This window comes from Cebus imitator, unplaced genomic scaffold, assembly GCF_001604975.1.
Source record: "Cebus imitator isolate Cc_AM_T3 unplaced genomic scaffold, Cebus_imitator-1.0 Scaffold720, whole genome shotgun sequence".
NCBI classification, from domain to species: Eukaryota; Metazoa; Chordata; class Mammalia; order Primates; family Cebidae; genus Cebus; species Cebus imitator.
This window is the reverse complement of record NW_016108035.1, coordinates 108,139-131,310: the sequence shown is the minus strand read 5'-3', so window position 1 is coordinate 131,310 and position 23,172 is coordinate 108,139. Positions and strand designations below refer to the sequence as shown.

The window sequence follows — 23,172 nt, the reverse complement described above, 5'->3', positions numbered from 1 at the left end:
AAGAGCGAAACTCCGTCTCAAAAAAAAAAAAAAAAAAAAGAGCCCCGACCTCGCTGCTGCTTCCCAGTGGGCCTTCACTTACTCAGAGGTGCCCACAACCCGAGTGCGACCTCGGTCTACACTATTGGAACGGATACCAGCAGCACCAACGCGGCAACCCAGCCCACCGCTCAGCGCGGGTTCGTATTCCAAGGGGAGCCGCAAAACCGGCAAGTATAACGGTCGCACCATCCGCACGAGAAGGCGTAGTCAGGTCCGGCGCAACGAATAGCCGCCTGGCTTGTTGGTAGGTGTCAGACAGCGCGTACTGATTGGCCGGTGCGGAGCCAGCCTTCTTCCCTCGATCTCGCGTTGTCAGCGCGTTGCATCACCTCCGCGCGCCGGCTCACAGCTCTCTTGTCCGCGGGATTGCTACTAGACTTGCTGGCCAGCGCGGCTATCCAGGTACGCGGGGACCCTGGGGTACGCCTATTCTTCCCAGCAGTATCCGGCCCTCAAAGGCGAGGGGCACACACGCGTTACAACCCCAAAACAGTAGCACACGATTTAATTTTTGAAAGAACGCGTTTCTTCAGGGCTTTCCTTTCGTTAATTTCCAGCCTTATTGAGTTTATGGTCGCCTTTTTTTAATGAGGTGGTGTTTGAAATGAGTAAAATCTTGGATAGGAAACATTATACATAGTATAAATTGGTACAGCTGTGACTTTATGTATAGGTAATACGTATTTTTATATGTCTTAGTTTATTGCCTTTAACGGCTGCATGATTATTTTATTGATGTACCGTAATTTACTTGTCACCATGAATATATAAATTGTTTTCAGTTACTTGCCTGTAGAAACAATTATTCGGTGAATGTCACTGCATACGTATTTTGTACATTTGCGTGAGTATATCTGTGGAGCATATGTTCATAGGATATAACTAAATTGAGGAAAGGTTTGAAATGGTCCCACCTTGAGGTTACATTTGACATAATTATGAAGACCTGAGAATAAAAAGGGGAAACAGAAATGGATTTAGAGGAGAATGGAAAAGAAATAGACTTCTAGGTAGAATCCATGTGACTTGATGATTATGTCTGTCTTCCGAGTAGTGTCAGGGTGACTCAGAAATGCATTGCTTAGGTAATGGGAAGAATATTGGAACCTCTAATACGGTAGAGTTAAAAATGGAAGCAACTGTGGAAAGAAAGATTATGAAATTTTAAACAAAACAATGGTTTTAGTGTGCGTTTCCAAAATATACTGAGGGGAAATACTATGAAGAGAATGTGAATAATTTGAAGTGAATGTCAAGGAGGGTGGTCTCGAAATTGCTGAACAGGAAGTTGAGGTTAAGGTGGCCTGAAGGAGTTGTGGAACAGGGAAGAATGAAGGGCCTGGATTATAAGAACGAAGCAAAGGGGATGACATCCCTCTGCACAACTTGGCACGGTTAACCTACCTTGTCCCCTGCCCTGTGGTTGCTGGATGCTGTTGTGTATGTGCAGCTCTCCGGTGGATACGATGGGCCATAGCAATCCTGTGATTTATGCATGGAGGCTGCTTCTCCTCAGCGGCCGCCATAGCCCGGTCACTGGAACATGGTTCTTCCTGAATAATTAATGCTGTTATACTGAGTCTTTATGCTTGGCATAATAGTGCAGTGATTTTTAATTTTCGGGGGAAAGCAGAGATTCCCTAAAAAACACTGTAAAAACTGAATGAGCTGGCGAGGCACAGTGGCTCATGCCTGTAACCCCAGCACATTTGGAGGCCGAGGCAAGAGGATCATTTAAGCCCAGGAACTGAAGACATGGGCAACATGGCAAAACCCTGTCTCTACAAAGAATACAAAACGAACAAACAAACACAAAAAACTGAGTGTGGTGGTGCACACCTGAAGTCTTAGCTACTTGGGAGACTAAGCTGGGAGGATCACCCAAGTCCAGGGAGGTCAAGGCTGCTGTGAGCCATGATTGTATCACTGCACTCCTGGCTGGGTGACAGAGTGAGACACTGTCTGGGAAAAAAAAAAAAAGTTATGGCCCTCTTCTCAGAAAGCTTAAATCTCATTTTCTGAAAAACAAAAATTCAGATAGACATTCCTGAATAATTGTCAGAACAGTGCAAGAGTGGTGATGTTCAGACTTTGATGTGAATTTTCATTCCCTAGGGATCTTGTTAAAATGCAGGTTCTGACTCCTAGGTGCAAGGTGAGGCTGCTAAGTCTCCATCTGTAATAAGCTCCCATAGGCTGGGCACGGTGGCTCACACCCATAGTCCCAGCCCTTTGGGAGGCTGAGGCAAGCAGATCACAAGGTCAGACGTTCCAGGCCAGCCTGGCCAACATGGTGAAACCCTGTCTCTACTAAAATAATACAAAAATTAGCTGGGCATGGTGGTGTACACCTGTAATCTGAGGCAGGAAGCTGAGGCAGGAAAATTGCTTGAACCCAGGAGGCAGCGGTTGCAGCGAGCCAAAATTGCACCACTGTACTCCAGCCTGGGCAACAGAGCAAGACTGTGTCTTAAAAAAAAAAAAAAAAAAAGCTCCCATGGATGTGGGCCATTGTAGGACCAGCCTTGAAGAAGTGACAAAGGTCTTAGAAGTGATGAACGAGTGTGTTGATATCTAAAGGTCTGTTAGTCTTCAGATAACAATCTTATAAGTTTCAGTTGGCCTCTGATAATGTACCCAATGTACGTAAATAAATCAGGAATTGCACAAACACTTCTTTTGATCCTTGAAAGGCTAGAGGTTGTAGTAAGAGTTGAACATCTAAAACCTTGCAATTTCTGTTTAATACTTTTTAATGGTATACTGTGATCAGAAATAGCTATTTCAGTTAATCAAACAGCCCAACTGTTCTTACCCTGTTTTTTCTTAAATTAAACTCAGAAGCACTCATACACCTGAAAATTTAATGAAGGTGAAAGAAAATGAAAGATACTACTTGTCACAGACTTTTTTTTTTTTTTAATAACTTGAATCAATAACTTGCTTAGACTATGATGCTTTTGATGCTTTCAGAACTGTTTGAGGTAAGTAGGTGCCTTTTCCTGTAGAGTTGATTACCCTGGACTGTTGTGGTTCTTGAGTACTTAAGGTTTTTTATCTTCTCTGTTCTCTTATTAGCAATTCTATTCCCTTCTAATCTGCTGTTGACTTGGAAATCTTGCACCCACCTTGTTAGAATTATTAATTAAAAATTAAATAGACTTTGGGAAGGAAAGGTCTCAAGGATGCTCACTAGATGCTTAAGTCAGCTCACTAGATACTTAAACACAGATTGATCAAGTGTCTCTGAATGAGGTTATTAGCAAAACGTTTAAAAGGCACTTTAAGCCTTCTCACTAGAGACTAAACTTATCCTTCATAAAAATCATGAATAAGAAATAAAAAGGGTAAAATGGAAAATTGGAATCTATATTCGAATGTAAGATTCTCATCTTTTTAAGATTTTTTTTTTTTTTTTTTTTTTTTTTTTTTTTTTTTTTTTTTTTTTTTTTTTTTTTTTTTTTTTTTTGAGACAGAGTCTTGCTCCGTTATCAGGCACCAGGCTGGAGTGCAGTGGCGCAATCTTGGCTCACTGCAATCTCCGTCCCCTGGGTTCAAGCAATTCTCCTGCCTCAGCCTCCTGAGTAGCTGGGACTATAGGCACACACCACCATGCCCAGCTAATTTTTGTATTTTTTTTAGTAGAGACAGAGTTTCACCATGTTGGCCAGGATGGTCTCAATCTCTTGACCTTGTGATCCGCCCACCTCAGCCTCCCAAAGTGCTGGGATTACAGACATGAGCCACTGCGGCCAGCCACAAACTCTTAACTGTTGGGATTTGCCCAGCTAATTTTTTGTATTTTTAGTAGAGACGGGGTTTCACCATGTTGACCAGGATGGTCTCGATCTCTTGACCTCGTGATCCACCCGCCTCGGCCTCTCAAAGTGCTGGGATTACAGGCTTGAGCCACCGCGCCCGGCCCTTTTTAAGATTTTTAAAGTTATACCAGTTTTCATCAAAGAGAAGATGAAGTTATTTCAAGAGAACTGATTTCTGTTATGTGAGTGTAGGTAAGAAAATTCTTAGTTACTTTTGAGATTTTTTTCTTCAGATTGTTAAGAGTTTTTGTACCATCAGATAGAATATCCAAGATTTTCTTGCTTACTTTTGGAAATATTGTCTAGCATTACTGAATATTAAGTAATACCAAGTACCTTTCCCTCACCGTATACAAAAATAACTCAATATGATTCTTGGTCTAAATGTAAGCTAAAAGTCTGTAACCTTCTTTAGGTAATAGTTTATTAGATGACACCAAAAGCTTAAGCAACAAAACCAAAAATAGACAAATTGGGCATCATTAAAATTAAAAATTTTTGTGTTTCAAAAATACCATCACTAAAATAAAAAGCCCACAGAATAAGAGAAGCTTTTTACAAATCATACATCTTCTAAAGGATTTGTATCCAGAATGTATAAATAACCCTTAAAACTCAACCATAAAAAGACAGCCTAATTAGAAAATAGGCAAAGGATAAATAAATATCTATCCAAAGTGGATACACAAATGGCCAATAAGCACGTGGAAAGACGCTCAGCATCATTAGTCTTCAGGGAAATGCAAATCAAAACCACAAGATAACTATTTAACATCTCCTAGGATGACTGTAATCCAAAGATGGACAATAAGATGTGTTAGGTAGGATATAAAGACATTAGAATCCTTATTCACTGCTGAGGGATTGTAAAATAGTACAGTCACCTTGGAAAACATTTTGGCATTTTCTCAAAAAGTCAAATATAGAATTATCATGTGACCCAGAAATTCTGCCTCTAGCTACATACCCAAGAGAAATGAAACGTAGATCCACACAAAATTTTGTACATGAATGTTCCTAGCAGCATTATTCACAATAACCGAAAAGCAGAAACAATACAGGTGTCCAAGAAATGATAAATGGATAAACAAAATGTGGCATATTCATGAAATGGAATACTATTCAGCTATCAAAAGTAATAAAGTATGAATACATATTACAGTGTGGATGAACCTTGAAAATGTGCTAGAGAAAGGGAACCAATTGCAATAGGCCACATATAGATGATTTATATAAATTTTTCCTTTCATATGAAATGTCCAGGATGGGTAAATCTATAGAAGCAGAAAGAAGATCAGTTGTTGCTACTGGCTATGGAGAAGAAAGAATGGGGAGTGACTGCTAATGGTTATGGGGTACTTTGGTGGGGAGGGGAGGTTGAAAACATTTTGAAATTACATAGTAGTAGTACTCACTTCGGCAGCACATATACTAAAATTGGAATGATACAGAGAAGATTAGCGTGGCCCCTGCACAAGGATGACGTGCATATTTGTGAAGAGTTCCATATTTTTGATGAATTTTTCCAATTTTGTTAACTTCTCTTTGAAATATAAAAGTATCATGTATTTAATAACTGTTCTCTTATTGTTGAACAATTAATTTTTGACACATTTTCACTACAGTAAATAATATAATGAACATCAAAAAATTAGATAATAGTAATAATTATACTACCTTGTAAATATACTGAAAAGCCACTGAATTGTACACTGTACATTACAGTATGTAAATTGTACATCAATAAAGCTATAATTTTTTTAAAGTATGGTTAGTGTCATCTACATACACCCATGTTAATAATATGGTACTCTGTTATTCCTAGATTTCTCTTTTGACAGTAACAAATTTGATTTCTTTTACAGCAACAAAATGGTTCAACAAGTTCCAGAAAACATAAATTTTCCTGCTGAAGAAGAAAAAATCTTGGAGTTTTGGACTAAATTTAATTGTTTTCAGGAATGCTTAAAGCAATCGAAACATAAACCAAAGTATGTGAATTTCTTAGGTAAAGGGAAAGTCCTTAAGAATTGTTATTTCTTGGGCCGGGTACGGTGGCTCACGCCTGTAATCCCAGCACTTTGGGAGGTCGAGGCGGGTGGATCACGAGGTCAAGAGATTGAGACCATCCTGGCCAACATGGTGAAACCCCGTCTCTACTAAAAATACAAAAAAATTAGCCAGGCGTGGTGGCACGTGCCTGTGGTCCCAGCTCCTCGGGAGGCGGAGGCGGAGGCGGAGATTGCAGTGAGCCGAGATTGCCACTGCATTCCAGCCTGGTGACAGAGCAAGACTCCATCTCAAAAAAAAAAAAAAAAAAATAGTTATTTCTTAAACTTAATTCCATTAAAAAAAATATTCTTTTTTTTTTTTTTTTTTTTTCTTTGAGATGGAGTCTTGCTCTGTTGCCCAGGTTGGAGTGCAGTGATGTGATCTCTGCTCACTGTAACCTCCACCTCCTGGATGCAAGTGATTCTCCTGCCTCAGCCTCCCAAGTAGCTGAGATTACAGGTACCCGCCACCATGCCCAGCTAATTTTTGTATTTTTAGTAGAAACAGAATTTCACCATGTTGCCCAGGCTGCTCTCAAATTCCTGACCTCAAGTGATCCATCTGCCTGGGCCTCTCAAAGTGCTGGGATTACAGGCATGAGCCACCACTCAAGGCCTAAAGCAGTTATTCTTTACTCATCTTTGTATTCCCAGAATCCTCCAGCCCTTTATATAGTGGGTATTCAGTAGTAGCTATATACATTGAATGAATAAGTACCCTGTAGAAGGCTACTATAGTGCCTTCTGCCTTTAGTCTTCATTTACCTAAAAGACTAGCCCTTTAATCACTGTTTTCATTATATGTCTCCTCTGGTCAAAAACTTTATGAGATAGGGGTTTATTGCTCTATTTTACTGATGAGATAACTCAAGATCAGGATAAATAACTTACCTTACATCATGGAACTAATAAATGAAAAATGGATAATCAAAGGGAGGTCTCTGCAGCTCTACCACAGTTGTAGCCTTTCTGAAGGCAGGACCACCAGTAAATATCTAATCAATTATATTTGCCAATTTTCTGGTCTTGCTGCTTTTCTCCTTCCAAAAAGACTTCACTATGCCAAAAGCTATCTATAGAAAAATGCTTTAAATTTTTGCTGTTTTTAAGTGACTTGATATATTTTTATTACCTCTTAGATTTACTTTCTATGATGGTCCTCCTTTTGCAACTGGACTGCCTCACTATGGACATATACTTGCAGGGACAATTAAAGATATAGTTACAAGATATGCTCACCAGAGTGGGTTTCATGTTGACAGAAGATTTGGATGGGATTGTCATGGCTTACCTGTGGTATGTTTGAGTATCCAGCTTTATAATGTTCTGATTTTTTTTATAAGCATTAGATTTCATCATATAATATGTTAAATACAAATGTTGACTGTAGACCTTCTACTTCATTTCTATATTTGTAGTTCGATTTGCTTTATTTTCTAGAGTTGCATAGTTGCAGTTGTTTCATGGGGCACGGTGGTAACAATCTTATCACAAATTTTCAGGAATATGAAATTGATAAGACACTGGGAATCAGAGGACCAGAGGATGTGGCCAAAATGGGGATTACAGAATATAACAGTCAGTGCCGAGCAATTGTGATGAGATATTCTACTGAGTGGAAGGTATGTTGGGTTATTGTCAGTAGAATGAACAGAAAATGTAGTTATTAAATGGGCATTGAGATGGTTTATGGTCCCTTGTGCTTTTTTTATTTATTAATTTTTTCTTTGTAGAAAAACTGTTAGCTTAAACCGAAACATTTTCTGACTTCCGTGTGCTTAATTGGTCTACCTTTCTTGACTGATCACCAATAGGGAAAATTTCTGATAAGTATAACATGGATATGGGCCTCTTCTTTTTTTCTCAAATACTTTTAAAATTTTTTTAACTTTTTATTTTGAAATAATTTGACTTATTAAACAATTGCAAAAATAAGATTAATTCCCCTATATCTTTCATCCTTCTTTCCCAACTGCTAACATCTTCAATAACTGTAGTATTAATAGAATTTTCAAAAGCAGTTGCCCCATTAATTTTTATTTGGTCCAATCACATATTGCATTTAGTTGTCATGATTTCTTAGTCTTCTTAAGTATGGGATATTTTATTCAGTTCTTTGTCTTTCATGGCCTTCTCATTTCTGAAGATTGCAGAGCAGCTATTTTATAGAATGTCTCTCAATGTCTGAGGTTTCCTGATTTAATTTAGGTTATACATTTTTGGTGAGAATGCCACAGAAGTGATGCTATGCCCTTCTCAGTGCATAGTATCAGGTGGCGTGTATCGTTGCTATGTCCATTGATGGTGATAACTTTGTTCACTTGATTAAGGTGCTATCTATCAGCCTGCTTTGTAAAGTTGTAGTTTTTCCTTTGTAATTAATAAGTATCTTATGGGGAGATTCTTTCCAAATATTCTTTTTTTTTTTTTTTTAAGATGGGGTTTCACAATGTTGGTCAGGCTGGTCTTGAACTCCCGACCTCAGGTGATCTGCCCGCCTTGGTCTCCAAAGTGTTTGGATTACAGGTGTGAGCCACCACGCCCGGCCCCAAATATTCTTTTCCTTGTCATACATTCACTCATTAATGTTAACATCCATGAATGATTTGTGCCAGCAATAATTATGCCTGTGGTATTTGCCAAGTGGTTTTGTTAGCCTCGTATAAATGAGTATTTATACTTACAAATAACATTTTATGCATGTAGAACGAGTGCCAAGAAAACTGGTTCTTAACCTTACATAGAATGTTGTTTGCAATATAGATTCACTCATACCGTTGATTATTCTGTTTTCCCAAAATTTCCATATGTGGTGACAGTAGAAGTAAATACACATTGATGTACAATTAATATTGTCTAATACTGTTCTATATTAATATTTTAAAGTCTACAGTTACCAGACTTGGCCGATGGATTGACTTTGACAATGACTACAAAACTCTGTATCCAGAATTCATGGAAAGTGTCTGGTAGGTTTATTTAAAATTGTAAATATGATAAATATTCTATGAATATTCTGTTGTGTTGGTTATTGGAAAAGTGCACTAGCATGGATCAGTTTATTTTTGAGTCCATCGTTATGTCTCCGAAATCTTTGGGAATAGGTTTGTTGTTGAATGTAGGACTTTTATTTTTTTGAGACCGAGTCTGGCTCTGTTGCCCAGACTGGAGTCCGATGGCATGATCTCGGCACACTGCAACCTCTGCCTCCTGGGTTCAAGCGAATCTCCTCCCCCAGTCTCCTGGATAGTTAGGATCATAGACACCCCTGCTCCTGGCTAATTTTTGTATTTTTAGTAGAGATGGGGTGTCACCATGTTGGCCAGGCTGGTCTTGAGCTCCTAATCTAGGTGAGCAACCTGCCTCGGCCTCCAGGAGTGCTGGAATTACAGCTGTGAGCCACTCCGCCCGGCCTGCCAATCGCTTTTCTTAATCAACGTTATGTTTTAAACATCATTCAATGTTAGTAGATATTAGCATTGTAATGTCTGCCTAATGTCTTACTGTATTGACCTAATTTACCAGCTAGTCTCCCAATGAAAGACATTGTTTTTTCACTTATTTGGCAGACAGACACTCTAAACAGAAAATGGCATAAATGTTTGCATTTTCAGAAATAGAATTTTGGTTATATAATTGTGAAACTCCATCTCTTATCAGGTGGGTCTTCAAACAACTCTATGATAAAGGCCTTGTTTATAGAGGTGTGAAAGTCATGCCCTTCTCTACTGCATGTAACACTCCACTTTCCAACTTTGAGTCACACCAGAATTATAAGGTACGTGAAATGTAGAGACATTATTCAGCATTGAGCTTTGTAGGTAGAAGTTGAATGGTTATGATCACAGTAGGTACTCCCAAGTAGACCCGGTGTGGAACGTGCCCATGCCATCAGTCACTTTGACCACTTATTACTGAATGCTGAAAAAATTGCCAGTTACTATACTAAAGCTCTGTTAAGATGAGGGATTTGTTTTCTACATTGGATTTATGATGTATCTTAATGTAATAGGTTTTGCTTGTTTTGACCAAGAAAAAAATTTTAATTTTGACATATTTTCAAACTCACAGAAAACTGGAGAGAGTTCTTTATCTCCTTCAACTAGATTCCCTAAATGTTAATCTTTTGCCACATTTGCTTTATCTTTCTCTCTTTTTATAGGAGTGGGGCACAGTACCCTTTGAGAGTAATTTGCAGGAATTATGGCCCTTTTCCTATGAAAACTACATATTTCCTAAAATCAGTAACATTGTTTTAAATAACTAGAGTTAGAAAATTAACATTGATACTGTATTACCTCATGTATAGATCTTATTCAGGTTCTGCTTGTCTCAGCAGTGTCCTTTGTAGTTAAAAAAAAAAAAGAGAGAGAAAGAAAGAAAAGAAACAAAAAAGACCTACATTGTGTGCTTCTGGCAGTGATATGTCTCCAGCCTTTAATCTCAAACAGCTCTTTAGTCTCTTTATGCTTCATAATACTGACACATTTGAGGAGGTACAGGCCAATAGTAGTGTCCCTTATTTCAGGTTTCTCTTGTGTGACCAACAGCTCTTGTGTCACTTTATTTAAATTGCAGTTGGTTTTTGTCTGGGACTGATTTTTTTAGAGCTATTTATTTTTAAATCCTTGACACTTTTTGTGTTGAAACATTGCCAGCGAGCTGGAGACAATCTTGTTTTTTTATTTAATGAGCTGAATTTATATGGGTTTATTACAGTTTCAAGTATATGTTGCTTTAGTAGGATCTTTTAGACCTACCTCTTCATGGACTTACAAAGTAGATAATCATAAAACTGAAACCTCCCATTGTATGTTCCTCTTTAGACATTACTTTAAAAAGTTACCAGAGGCCAGGCATGGTGGCCCATGCCTGTAATCCCAGCATTATGGGAGGATGTGGCAGGTGGATCACTTGAGGTCAGGAGTTTGAGACCAGCCTGACCAACATAGAATAACCCCATCTCTACTAAAAATATAAAAATTAGCTAAGTGTGGTGGCATGTGCCTGTAATTTCAGGTACTTGGGAGGCTGAGGCACAAGAATCACTTGAACCCAGGAGGCGAAGGCTGCAGTGAGCCAAGATGGTACCACAGCACTCTAGCCTAAGTGACAGAGGGAGACTCCATGTCAAAAAAAATAAACAGTCACCAGGTGTCTTAAAATATTTAATTTGTGACAAATATGCTTTTAAATGTACTTTTTAAAGTTTTTAAAAATGTTTTTACTTGGAATTTCTTGCTATTTTATTTTTATAACTGTGGCAAGTGATTTCTTCAGTTTATCCTGAAGATTTATCTTTAGGATCAGTTTCTTTTTCTTAGGTGTCTGTCATTGTGGATTTGTAAAACAAAACCTCAATTTATTTCAGGATGTTCAAGACCCTTCAGTATTTGTAACTTTCCCTTTGGAAGAAGATGAAACTGTATCTTTAGTTGCTTGGACAACCACTCCCTGGACTCTGCCTAGTAATCTTGCCGTCTGTGTTAATCCAGAAATGCAATATGTGAAGATTAAAGGTAAGTGGGGGGATGCTGGTTATTTATGATTAATATGCATATGATAATTTTATATTTTGGAAAATATGAAGGCTTACCTTTCTTTTTGCATGAAGAATAGAATTATTTGAAAAGAATCTTACTTAATTGGAAAAATGATTTTTCTTTTTTTCTTTTTCTTTTTCTTTTTCTTTTTCTTTTTCTTTTTTGAGACAGAGTCCCACTCTATCGCCAGGCCAGAGTGCCGTGGTGCAATCTTGGCTCACTGCAACCTCTGCTTCCCGGGTTCAAGCAATTCTCCTGCCTCAGCCTCCCAAGTAGCTATAGGCATCCACCACCACACCCAGCCAATTTTTGTATTTTTAGTAGAGATGGGGTTTTACCTTCTTGGCCAGGATGGGCTTGATCTTTTGACCTCATGATCTGCCTGCCTTGGCCTCCCCAAAGTGCTGGGATTACAGGAGTGAGCCACCACGCCCAGCCTGTTTTCATTTCTAATTGAAAACCAACACAACATCTAAAATAGTACAGAAATATAAAAAGTAGAACATAAAGTTTTCTTATAATTTCCAGGTTATAATATGTTTTTCCACACCATGCCCCATGACAGATGAAGAATCTAAGATTCAGCTATGTGGTATCACATTATTACTAGTAATTGGTACCAGAACTTGAGAACTTTTGCCTTTCAAATGTCCTCTGATAGAAAGTTACCAGTTTCAATGAGGGCCTTTCCGTAGAGATTTGAAAAGAAGATTGGTGCTTTGTGAACAAATATACCTTCAGGTTTGGATAGTTTTGTGGAGGCAACAGGAGAAGAAAAGAAAAACTTATTGCCAGTAAAAAAAGGTGTGGTGCAGCTGCTGTGGAAAACAGCAGCATTTCTTCAAAAAGCTGAACAGAATTACACTGTGGCCCAGCAATTTCACTTCTGGGTGTTTTCCCCAAAGAATTGAAAGCAGTTTTGAACAGATACGTCTATACCCATATTCATGTAGCATTATTCACAATAGTCAAAAGATAGAAGGAACCCAAGTGTCTATCATTGGATAAATGAATAAACCAAATACAGTATTTACATACAATGGAATATTACTCGGCCTAAAAAAGAAAGGAAATTCTGATACAGGCTATGCCTTGGATGAACCTGGATTACATTATGCTAATTAAAATGAGCCAGACGCCAAAGTGCAGATACTACATGATTCATATATGAGGTATCAAGAAGTGAAATTCAGAGAGCAAAAAGTAGTAGAATGGTGGTTGACAGAGACTGGGAGGGAAGGGGGAGTTGTTTGATGGGTACAGAGTTTCAGTATAGGAAAATGAAAAGGTTTGGGATGTTGATAGTAGTAATGATTACACAACAGTGTAGATGTGTTTAATGCTGTTTAATAATAGTTGTCGCGATGGCTCACGCCTGTAATCCCAGCACTTTGGGAGGCCGAGGCAGGTGGATCACGAGGTCAAGAGATCGAGACCATCCTGGTCAACATGGTGAAACCCCGTCTCTACTAAAAATACAAAAAATTAACTGAGCATGGTGGTGCGTGCCTGTAATCCCAGCTACTCAGGAGGCTGAGGCAGGAGACTTGCCTGAACCCAGGAGGCGGAGGTTGCGGTGAGCTGAGATGGCGCCATTGCACTCCAGCCTGGGTAACGAGCGAAACTCCGTCTCAAAAAAAAAAAAAAATGGTTGCAATGATCCTTTTAAATAGTTGTATTAAAACAGTCGACTTGATTGAACAGTAGATTGTGCTGGCAAGGAAAAAATAATGAGAAAGGAATGGAAAAAGATCGATTGTCAGAAAAAAGGGACAGAGGGAGTTTTTTATTTGTTCTTTCCTGGGAGCAGATAGGACCAAGAGTTGACCTACTGGAAAGAGCTGTTGGCCACAGAGAGGCCTGGCTTTTGCAGTGCCCCATAAATACCCATTTTTCTTATAGTGAACTAAATATATGACATAAGCTCTAGTAAATTTCAGATATGTAATGTCATAACTTACGGGTGGGAATTCAAATTGGCCCAGATTTTCTCTTCAGTTTTAATTGTTCATACATTTGCTTTAGCTTTTCTTTTCTAGGATGCCCTAGGTATCCTCTAGAAACACTAACAATAAGGGTTCACAGATACATCAAGGACAGTCATTATCCCAGTGTTCATAGTAGTGAAAATTTGAAAGGAATTTAAATGACTGTCAGCTTGTTAGAAATAACTCATAATCATATAAAATGGGGTCCCACAGAGTTCTTTAAAACAGGGAGAAAAGTCTGTATTCTAATATTTGGAAGAATGTTGACAGGATATTAAGTGAAAACTTGTAAAACCAGATAGAATATTACCTTAATTTAAAAATAAAAATAAAAGGAATGTACATATTTGCATATGTGTTTGTTGTTATATACATAGAAAAATATCTGGATCAATAAATGCCCAAATGAGAGTGTCTGAGACAGGGTGATATTACATGGCACTTACTTTGTGAGCTACTTTGTCAATGTTATTTTTAAACATTCACATATTTACCTTATGAAGGAGAAAATAAAGAATAATTAAAATGGATATCAGAGTGATAAATAATAACTACCCACTGCCTGAGTGCATTTGATGTTTTTGTCATTTTCATGTTTGGAAAGCAGTATACCTTAGTGTTCTTTGCATTATTTCTCTGTGAGTATTGGGCACACTAGAGACACATGATACAGGGGCTCCTCGGGAGAAAAGTATGCTTGATGCATGTCTTTAGAATCAGCCAAATACAGAATATCACCCATGTCCATGTTTTTCCTTGTTCTCATAGATGTTGCCAGAGGAAAATTGCTCATTTTAATGGAAGCCAGATTGTCAGCCCTCTATAAATTGGAGAGTGACTATGAGATCCTTGAAAGGTAAATATTCAAATAGTTGCTCTGTGGGGGTGGGGTTGGGGGTGGGGGTGTATGTGTCTGGGTGTGCCTTTAGTTTTAAAAAGGAAAAATCTTTATTATCCAAAAGCTGCATGATTCAAATTTAGTTTTGAGTACTAATACTAAGTACTTTATAGTCACACATTATAGCATTAATGGCTAAGGGGCCAGCAAACCAGAGGTGAGTGGTGGCTTGGCTTGATGGGGCTGTAGCCTCCTATTTGATTTAATTTAATTGGGAGTTTGCCTTTCTCCTTTTCTAGATTTCCTGGTGCCTATCTTAAAGGCAAGAAGTACAGGCCCTTGTTTGACTATTTTGTGAAGGTAAGCTCAGGGACTGCTACTGTGGGGACTCTCCACAATCTGATTATTTGATAGCTGGGATGAGGTGATAAGTGGAATTCACATTACCTTACTGTTATATTGCTCGTTTGACTGTACCTGAATCCAGAAAGTCTGCTTTAGTGCTAACAAAATTAAGTCATTTGTGTTGCTTTCTTGTTTTAGAGGATTTTTTTTTTTTTTTTTTTTTGAAACAGGATCTCCTTTGCCCCCCCAGGCTTGAGTACAGTGGCACAATCATGGCTCACCCCAGCCTCAACCTCTTGGGCTCAAGTGATGCCCCCCTGTCCCAAGTAGCTGGGACTACTGGCATACACCACCACCACACCTGGCCAAGTTTTTTATTTTTTGTAGAGACAGAATCTCACTATGTTACCCACATTGGTCTTGAACTCGTCGGATTACAAGCATGAGCCTCTGCACCTGGCTGTGACTTTTTTTTCCTCAAATTATATGAATAATCACTTTACATTTGATTGGATTTTTATGTGTATATTTTTATTACATGTAGTTTACATATCCGGGGCATTTATTTAGGTTTTTTGTGGTTTTTTGTTTGTTTGTTTGTTTTTTGACTAATTTAAGATAGTCATCAGAATAAAACATCGTGTGTAAAAGTAAACACAATTTTATTTCAAGGAGGTTAATGAAGCAGGTATTTAAATCTAGGTACCATGACAGGGCTCATACATTTAGCACCTTAGTTTCTTCAGAGTCATAAAGTTGTTTTATGTGGTTTTATTTTCCACAATGGAGAATCCACAGCTACAGCTGCAAACCTTGTTGCCCACACTCCCTCACCAAAAGAGTGTTGTCAAGCAGGATTTCCTCCATCCTTATTTAAAGGTTTTGAAATGAGATAAAAAGCAGGCCTGGCTTTATTGGTTATGTGGAAATAATAATCAACTGGACATATCACTTACATCCCATCCCCCCAAAAAAAACATTTGCTGAACGCTCTGTTGTTTCTGTTCCTTGTAGGGAGAGTCTGGTTGATTCAGGAGACCTCCATGGCTTGGGCCCTATCCACAGTGTGTCTGTTACCTGCCTCCTCGCTTTTGTGCTTCTTGTTTTTCTACATTTCTTCTTGCCTATTGGCCTTCTTCCTCCCACGTTGCTGCCCAGTGGATTTCCATATGCTCTCTCTTCATCCCATTCCTCCCTTCAAGCATTAGTTATTTCCCAGCATTCAGGACATGCCCTCCCCAGTCGCTGTGCAGCAGACCTGCTTCCTGACCACATCCTCCCATGCTACTTTAGACATATCCTTTATTCGATCAAACTGGCTCTTTCCTTTCCTGCTTCCCTGCCTTTTTTATTAAGTTTTCCTACCATTTTAAAAGTATTTATCTTTTTTTCTTTCATGTGTAGATATGCTGAGTTAACTCACCCTTCAAGTCTGAACTCACATGTCATCTGAAAGTTTTCTGAAATGCATCTTTGGTTTCTCCCTTGGAGAAATGTCTTTACTTTATTCTCCTATCGTGTATCTTAACATACTTTGTTTTATGTTGTATTTTTTTATTATCTAAAATCTCTTCCACTGGATCAGTGACGCTTCACCTTTCTGAATCACAAATCCTATTGAGAACCCAAAGAAAGCTCAACCCTCTGGCCGGGCGCGGTGGCTCAAGCCTGTAATCCCAGCACTTTGGGAGGCCGAGGCGGGTGGATCACGAGGTCAAGAGATCGAGACCATCCTGGTCAACATGGTGAAACCCCGTCTCTACTAAAACTACAAAAAATTAGCTGGGCATGGTGGCGCGTGCCTGTAGTCCCAGCTACTCAGGAGGCTGAGGCAGGAGAATTGCCTGAACCCAGGAGACGGAGGTTGCGGTGAGCCGAGATCGCGCCATTGCACTCCAGCCTGGGTAACAAGAGCGAAACTCCGTCTCAAAAAAAAAAAAAAAAAGAAAGCTCAACCCTCTGAAAAAATGCACATGGACAGACTAGACAGGAACTTTAGGTTAAACAGAGGTCTGTCTGGAATATGCACTCGGTACATATCCAGTTGAATAACACCTAGCCATTAAATAAACTTCTTAAACTGCCTGAGACCTTCGGTGACTTTAGACGAGTACTATAAGTCGTTTGACCCGGGACAGAATTCATCTGATATTCACTGACGTATACCTGTTCTGAAATACCAAGGGAAGCTGTGTCAGCAGACATTGCCAATGGAGCAGCACTGCTGCTCCTAGTGGTTGGTATCTGCTGACCTGGGTGGAAGCAGCCCAGCCATGGCCTGGATAGTCCCCAGGTGGACCCTGAGAGACAAGATGCAGTGACTTAGTCTATACTGGTTCTAAGTATAGAACATGTAATTCTAAGGACCCATGTATTCTTTCTGTTTAAACTATCAAAATTTGAGCACCTATCATACCATAACTTCTAAAATGTTTCAGGGGGATTTGGGTTACAGCAATGAAATTTTATGGTTATTTTCCAAGTTCAGTTTTAAGTTTCAAAGAGACAGAGTCCTGTGCTGAAGTTGAAATAACATTGTATTTGCAACCAGAAGACTCGTTTCAGGTCATGGTTTCATCACTGTTGTGTGATTTGGGTAAAGACTAATCTTTGTTCTGAGTTTGCTTATCTGTGAAATGCAAATACAGCCAGAATATTTTTAAGACATGGGAATACTAATAGCTTTTTCACAGGATTTTAGGAGTTAAATGTGAAAATACTTTTTAACCAATGCAAAATGGAAGGACATCCCAGTTTGGAAAAAACAGTGGTTTGTGGAAAGAAATGTAAAGAGGTGAAAGTAGAAAGAGTAGGTCTATTAGCATTTTATGTATTAACGTGATGATATTGCTGTTGCAAAGAAAATAAAATTGAACACATTTCCCCTGAGTCTTAAAAGGTGGTGGAGTACCTGTAAATAGAACTTACTACTTGTGGCTCCCACCTGTTCCTTTCGAGATTTGCCTTTATAACTGAGTAACTTGAGCTGAGTTGAAAGGAAAAAGAGAAGCAAAACATATACAGTGATTGAAAATGTACCAGTAAGCGAATATCCTAAACTGCATACTAGGAGCAAAAATGGAGGAAGGGAGAACTGATGAAAAACATCAGTTTGGGCTGGACACCTTGGCTCACACCTGTAATCCCAGCAGTTTGGGAGGCCAAGGCAGGTGGATCACAAGGTCAGGAGCTCAAGACCAGCCTGGCCAACATAGTGAAACCCCATCTCCGCTAAAAATACAAAATTAGCTGGGCGTGGTGGTGGGCCCCTGTAATCCCAGCTACTCAGGAGGCTGAGGCTGCAGAATTGCTTGCACTTGGGAGGCGGAATTTGCAGTCAGTCGAGATTGCACTACTGCAATCCAGCCTGTGTGACAACAACAACAAAAAAAAAAACATCAGTTTGTAACCAAGGAAATTAGAAATTTTTATCTGCCAGTCTCCAAATAATTATTTGATTTATAAGTAGTAACTTTTTATTTATGAGAAAAATGCATTGAATTAGCATGTTTCTTCCCAACCTGAATTATTCTTTCTTTAATATTTCTGGAAATAATTTTACATATTGAAAGTGTTTTCAGGTTCTTAAGAAAAACTGTTACGAAGTTAACATTGTAATATAGTAATGTTTCATCCCTGAAGCCTGCTGCCTTTTTTTCTAGTGTAAAGAGAATGGCGCTTTCACTGTGCTCGTTGACAACTATGTGAAGGAAGAAGAAGGCACAGGGGTTGTCCACCAAGCTCCTTACTTTGGTGCTGTGAGTAGCATAAATCTGGCAAATGTATTTGAAAAGTACGTCGGTGGCCACTTTTCATAGATGCTGAGTCATGGGTCTCATGTTGGGCCACCAGGTTGGCCTCTTTTCTGACTCACTGCCTGCAAGATGGCTTTTAAAATTTGCATCTGCAATTCGCTTTCATTCATCCTAAGCTAATTTCTGGAAAGAGTGTGTAAAATTCAGGGCCACTTCCAGTCGTTTAATCTTTCTAAAAGGCCACAGTGCCTTGCTGTGTCTTTATTTATTCATTCATGCAGTACTCTTTCTGTTATACAGTTCTGTGAGTTTTGACAGGCATCTAGAGATGTGCAGGTGCCTCAGCCTCCAAAATACACACCATTCTCATCACCTCTGCTGTGTTCTTAATTAAATGCTACATGATCAGAAGGGGGAATTTGACCTCTCCTCTCAAAACTGTACTCTTCAGTTAATTTTATATTTTGCCCCGAATGATTTTTCTAAAAACACTTTCCCTTTCATGTAATTTTTGTATGAATAAAAATAGAATAACATAAAGGCACATGCTTTGCAGTAAACCACCTCTCACCTTAAATCATGGTGCTGCCACTAATGGCCAGTTCCAAGCTAAGTTGCTTGGCCTATCTGGATTTCCTTTGCCTCCTCTGTAGCATGGTGTAGCACCTACACATTACTCTAGGCTTGATCATTTTGTTGGTGAGAGGCATTGGAAATGTGACTTTGTTCTAAAAGGCAGTGAGAGTAGTCTGTCTTCATTTGCCATTTTGCTTTTATGCTTAATCTCTGGGATTTTATTTTATTTATTATAGATATATGGGGTGCATTTATATATATATATATATATATATATATATGTATGTATGTATGTATGTACATTTTTTTACATTGATTTGTAGTGGTAAAATCTGGGCTTTTAATGTAACCATCACTTGAAGTTTTATTCTGGAAATCTTGAAACAGACACAGAAGAAAATATTATAATTCTTTTTGTCACATCATCCAGCTGCGTTCTCAACATTTTGGTAATCTCTCGTTTTCTTCCTCTGTATAGTATCACGCTTTTTATTTTGGCTGGAGGATTCAGAAGCAAATCCTCAACATCATGTCTTTCATGTATTAGTAATTCTAGCTGCATCTCTGACTAATAAGGACTTTTATTTTCACTGTAGCCACTGTGCCATTGTTATTTATATCCAATAAAGTCAGCAATTCCTTAATAATCACCCAATACCTGGTCCATATTCAGTTTTGATGGAAGAAAGTATTCTTGATAATACTACTTAAGAGTTCTAGGAACTAGTCACATACTGTTCATAATCATTTTAGGGCCAACCAGTATGGTTACCCCACTGATAGTAGATGATTAAAAAGGTAACTTCTTGGTTTTGAATTGTAGTTTAGGTTTTCTTTTTAAATGTAGGTATTTGTCATTAACTCTAGAGTTATATCTCATAGCACTCTGAGTGCCATGCACATTAACTCTATAGAAGATTCTGAACGCCATGCGCGTTAATGTTATGGAAGATTTGTTCTTTAAACTGTAGCCTTTAACACCAATTGGTAAATATTTTCTCTCTCTCCTTTCTTTCTTTCTTTCTTTTCTTTCTTTTCTTTCTTTCTTTTTTTTTTCATTTGAGACAGTCTTCCTCTGTCGCCCAGGCTGGAGTGCAGTGGTACGATCTTGGCTCACTGCAACCTCTGCCTCCTGGGTTCAAGCAATTCTCCAGCCCCAGCCTCCCAAGTAGCTGGGGTTACAGGCACCCACCACCTCACCTGGCTAATTTTTTGTACTTTCAGAAGAGACGGGGTTTCACCAGTGTTGGCCAGGCTGGTCTCAAACTCCTGACCTCAGGTGATCCGCACACCTTGGCCTCCCAAAGTGCTGGGATTACAGGTGTAAGCCACCGTGCCCCACCTTGGTAAACATTTTCTGAGAGGCCTTCTTTTGCTAGGCAAGGTATTGTTTGATCTCTGCGGAGTCTGTGCACTTGTGCATCATCATGTTGAACTTCACTTGTTCTGGATGCATTTAGGAAAACTGCTCTTAGCTTAATGCACTGGATAGAGTTACTTGCTCCACACTCAGTAGTTCAAATTGCTGCACTTAGGGGCTTTTCCTATCCACCCACGTGACACCACACCAGTCAGCCTCAGCACAGGGAGAGGTGAACACAGATCCAGGTGGAAACATGTCCACTTTCCAGGTTGTCTTGGAGTCAATCCAGAGTGTGGTTTCACTAACATAAGGCAGTCTCTTTAATTTTATATTTAGGCATCATAGCACAGTGGTGAAGCTCTGGAGCCTAGCATTGCTGCTTCATAGCTGAGTTATTTCTTGGTATCTTGACTTTCCTATCTGTAAAATAGAGATGATTGCTAATTTGTGTAAGAGGAGCACCTGGTGAAAGCCTTCTTTGTAGGATCATTGGGAGGTGTCTTGTTTTGTTTTCATGCCATTTTGTCTAAGAGCATTGTGAGGTGTAAGTGAGCATATGTAAAGTGCTCAGAATACCGTGTCACATAGCACTTTGCTAAGCATTTGCTCTATTGTTAACAGTCTTCAAAATATATTCCTGAAGCTTCATGGTATAAGCTATGCCAGTTGAGACCCAGTTTGCTTATTTGAAAAGTAAATACTTTGGATTTTTAGGTCAGTGTTGCCATCCTTTGGGGTCTTCCTTGAGAGGGTGCAAATCCAAATGTACATCAAGCATGTAATACTAACAGGCCATGCCTCATACTTGTGTGTATTTTGGTTTTTGGGTGTGCTACTGTTATAAACCAAATTTGATTTAGTTTTAAAACATTCATGTGTGGCTGCTCTGCCTATGGAGTAGCCATTCTTCATTCCTTTACTTTCTTAATTAACTTCCTTTCACTTAAAAAAAAAATCATATGTGTCATCTATCTTCTCATTTAGTGAATACTCAGGTATATATAGAGGTCTGGAAAATAATATTTGAGAAGACTGGACTGGATGATCTAATCCCTGTCCAACTGTGAGGCTCTGGTTCTCCTAATGGTTTTGAGTTACCTTCAGGTAACAGGATAAAGTTAATGACATGTATATGTTATAATATAGAACAATTATCTTGGGACTCTGTTACCTCATGCTTCTTCCCCACACCCATTCTTAGAATGTTTTATTCTTCTCTCCTTTTTGCCTTTTCTCAGGATGACTATCGGGTCTGTATGGACTTCAGCATTATTCGGAAAGACTCACTCCCCGTTTGTCCTGTGGATGCATCAGGCTGCTTCACAGCAGAGGTGACACATTTTGCAGGACAGTATGTGAAGGTCTGTATTCCATATGGCATAGAAGGGTGTCTGTTACTTTTGATTACTCTCCATCATGGTTTATAATTGTATTGTAATTCTTCTAGGAAGTTGTTTTTACTTAGTGTTGTCGTCACATAAAATCAGTAAAGATGTTATCAGTTATGTTCAGAGGGTCTCATATCTTTAGAGGAAGCATGCTGTAATTTCACAGGGAGAGATCAGAAAAACTGCTCCAGTTTATGCCTCATAAAGCAACTTTGTGACCTTGGGGTAATCATTTCAGAAAGAAAACTTTATGACCTTAAATGTTGTGGAATGTACTTGACTTGAAGTTAGTGACTAAAAATAATTAATATTTGTGCCTTTTATTCATAACAATATCAGACTCTAGTAATACATTGTTCCTAAATATTACAGTATGTTTTAATGGCTGAATTTTAATTTTTTTTAACAGGATGCTGACAAAAGTATCATCAGGACTTTGAAGGAACAAGGCCGACTTCTGGTTGCCAGCACCTTCACTCACAGCTACCCTTTTTGCTGGAGGTCAGAAGTGTTGAGATTCACTTAGGGTGGCTGGTAGAATATTATAGAAATATTAGGAAAGGTTATAGATTAATCTAAAACCTATAACCTTTCCTAATTCTTTGTGTTTGTGTGTGTTTTTATTGTTTTTTTGAGACAGTCTCGCCCAATCACCTAGGCTGGAGTGCAGTGGCACAATCTCAGCTCACTGCAACCTCTGCCTCCGCGGTTCAAGTGATCCTCCTGCCTCAGCCTCCCGAGTAGCTGGGACTATAGGCACGTGCCACCACGCCTGGCTAATTTTTTGTATTTTTAGTACAGACGGGGTTTCCCGATGTTAGCCAGACTGATCTCGATCTCCTGGCCTCGTGATCTGTCTAGCTCAGCCCCCCAAAGTGCTGGGATTACAGGTGTGAGCCACCATGCACAGCAACCTTTCCTAATATTGCTGTAATATTTTGCCATCCACCCCGAGTGAATCTCAACAAGAAGAAACAAAGACTGTGTTGTAGCTAGAGCTTCCAATCCGTGCTTACACTTTCTGTGTTTGCCTGTTCCATATTTGTGGTGTTCATCTTATTTGTATCGTTTAGAGCCGGTTTGGGAAGCTGCCTCTTACTTCATTTTTAGGAGAGTTGGGTTTTTTGTTGTTATTTTGAGACAGGGTCTCACTCTGTTGCCCATGCTGGAGTGAAGTGCTGCATTCATGGCTTACTGCACCCTTCACCTCCCCAGTTTAAGCAATCCTGTCACCTCAGCTTCTGGAGTAGCTGGGATAGGTGGTGCCATCACACTTGGCTAGCTTTTGCATTTCTTTTAGAAAGGGGATTTCGCCATGTTGTCCAGGCTGGTCTCAAACTCCTGGGCTCAAGTAATCCTCTCACCCTGGCCTCCCAAATTGCTAAGATTATAGGCATGAGCCAGCCACAATGCCTGGTCTAGGAGAGTTTTGTGAATGGCCAAAATTAATTCTTTGCTTTTT

General features: G+C 39.1%; 1 protein-coding gene and 2 non-coding genes across 23 annotated transcripts in view; all 3 read left to right on the top strand.

Moving 5' to 3' along the window:
* The first annotated feature begins 353 nt into the window (after positions 1-353).
* IARS1 (isoleucyl-tRNA synthetase 1) overlaps positions 354-23,172 on the top strand; it is a 74,233-nt gene continuing 51,414 nt past the window's right edge. For 19 of the 21 annotated variants that reach the window (XR_001821893.2, XM_017518998.2, XM_037735060.1 and 16 more), the window contains exons 1-12: positions 360-459; positions 5,726-5,854; positions 7,054-7,210; positions 7,417-7,536; positions 8,801-8,883; positions 9,575-9,692; positions 11,286-11,433; positions 14,214-14,301; positions 14,583-14,643; positions 18,291-18,386; positions 21,561-21,683; positions 22,120-22,211. Coding sequence is in view for 20 of the 21 variants with exons in the window: in XM_017518998.2 (XP_017374487.1) it covers positions 5,736-5,854; positions 7,054-7,210; positions 7,417-7,536; positions 8,801-8,883; positions 9,575-9,692; positions 11,286-11,433; positions 14,214-14,301; positions 14,583-14,643; positions 18,291-18,386; positions 21,561-21,683; positions 22,120-22,211 (1,205 nt within the window). In the remaining variant the exon portion in view is untranslated. Of the gene's footprint in view, positions 460-5,725; positions 5,855-7,053; positions 7,211-7,416; positions 7,537-8,800; positions 8,884-9,574; positions 9,693-11,285; positions 11,434-14,213; positions 14,302-14,582; positions 14,644-18,290; positions 18,387-21,560; positions 21,684-22,119; positions 22,212-23,172 lie in introns of all 21 variants that reach the window. The other 2 variants (XM_037735059.1, XM_017518985.2) reach the window with 2 other exon arrangements.
* On the top strand, positions 1,457-1,589 carry LOC119469580. Its single transcript, XR_005198413.1, has one exon. It is a non-coding gene; the product is annotated as a small nucleolar RNA SNORA84 (small nucleolar RNA).
* Positions 5,271-5,377, top strand: LOC119469578. The gene has a single exon (XR_005198411.1). It is a non-coding gene; the product is annotated as a U6 spliceosomal RNA (small nuclear RNA).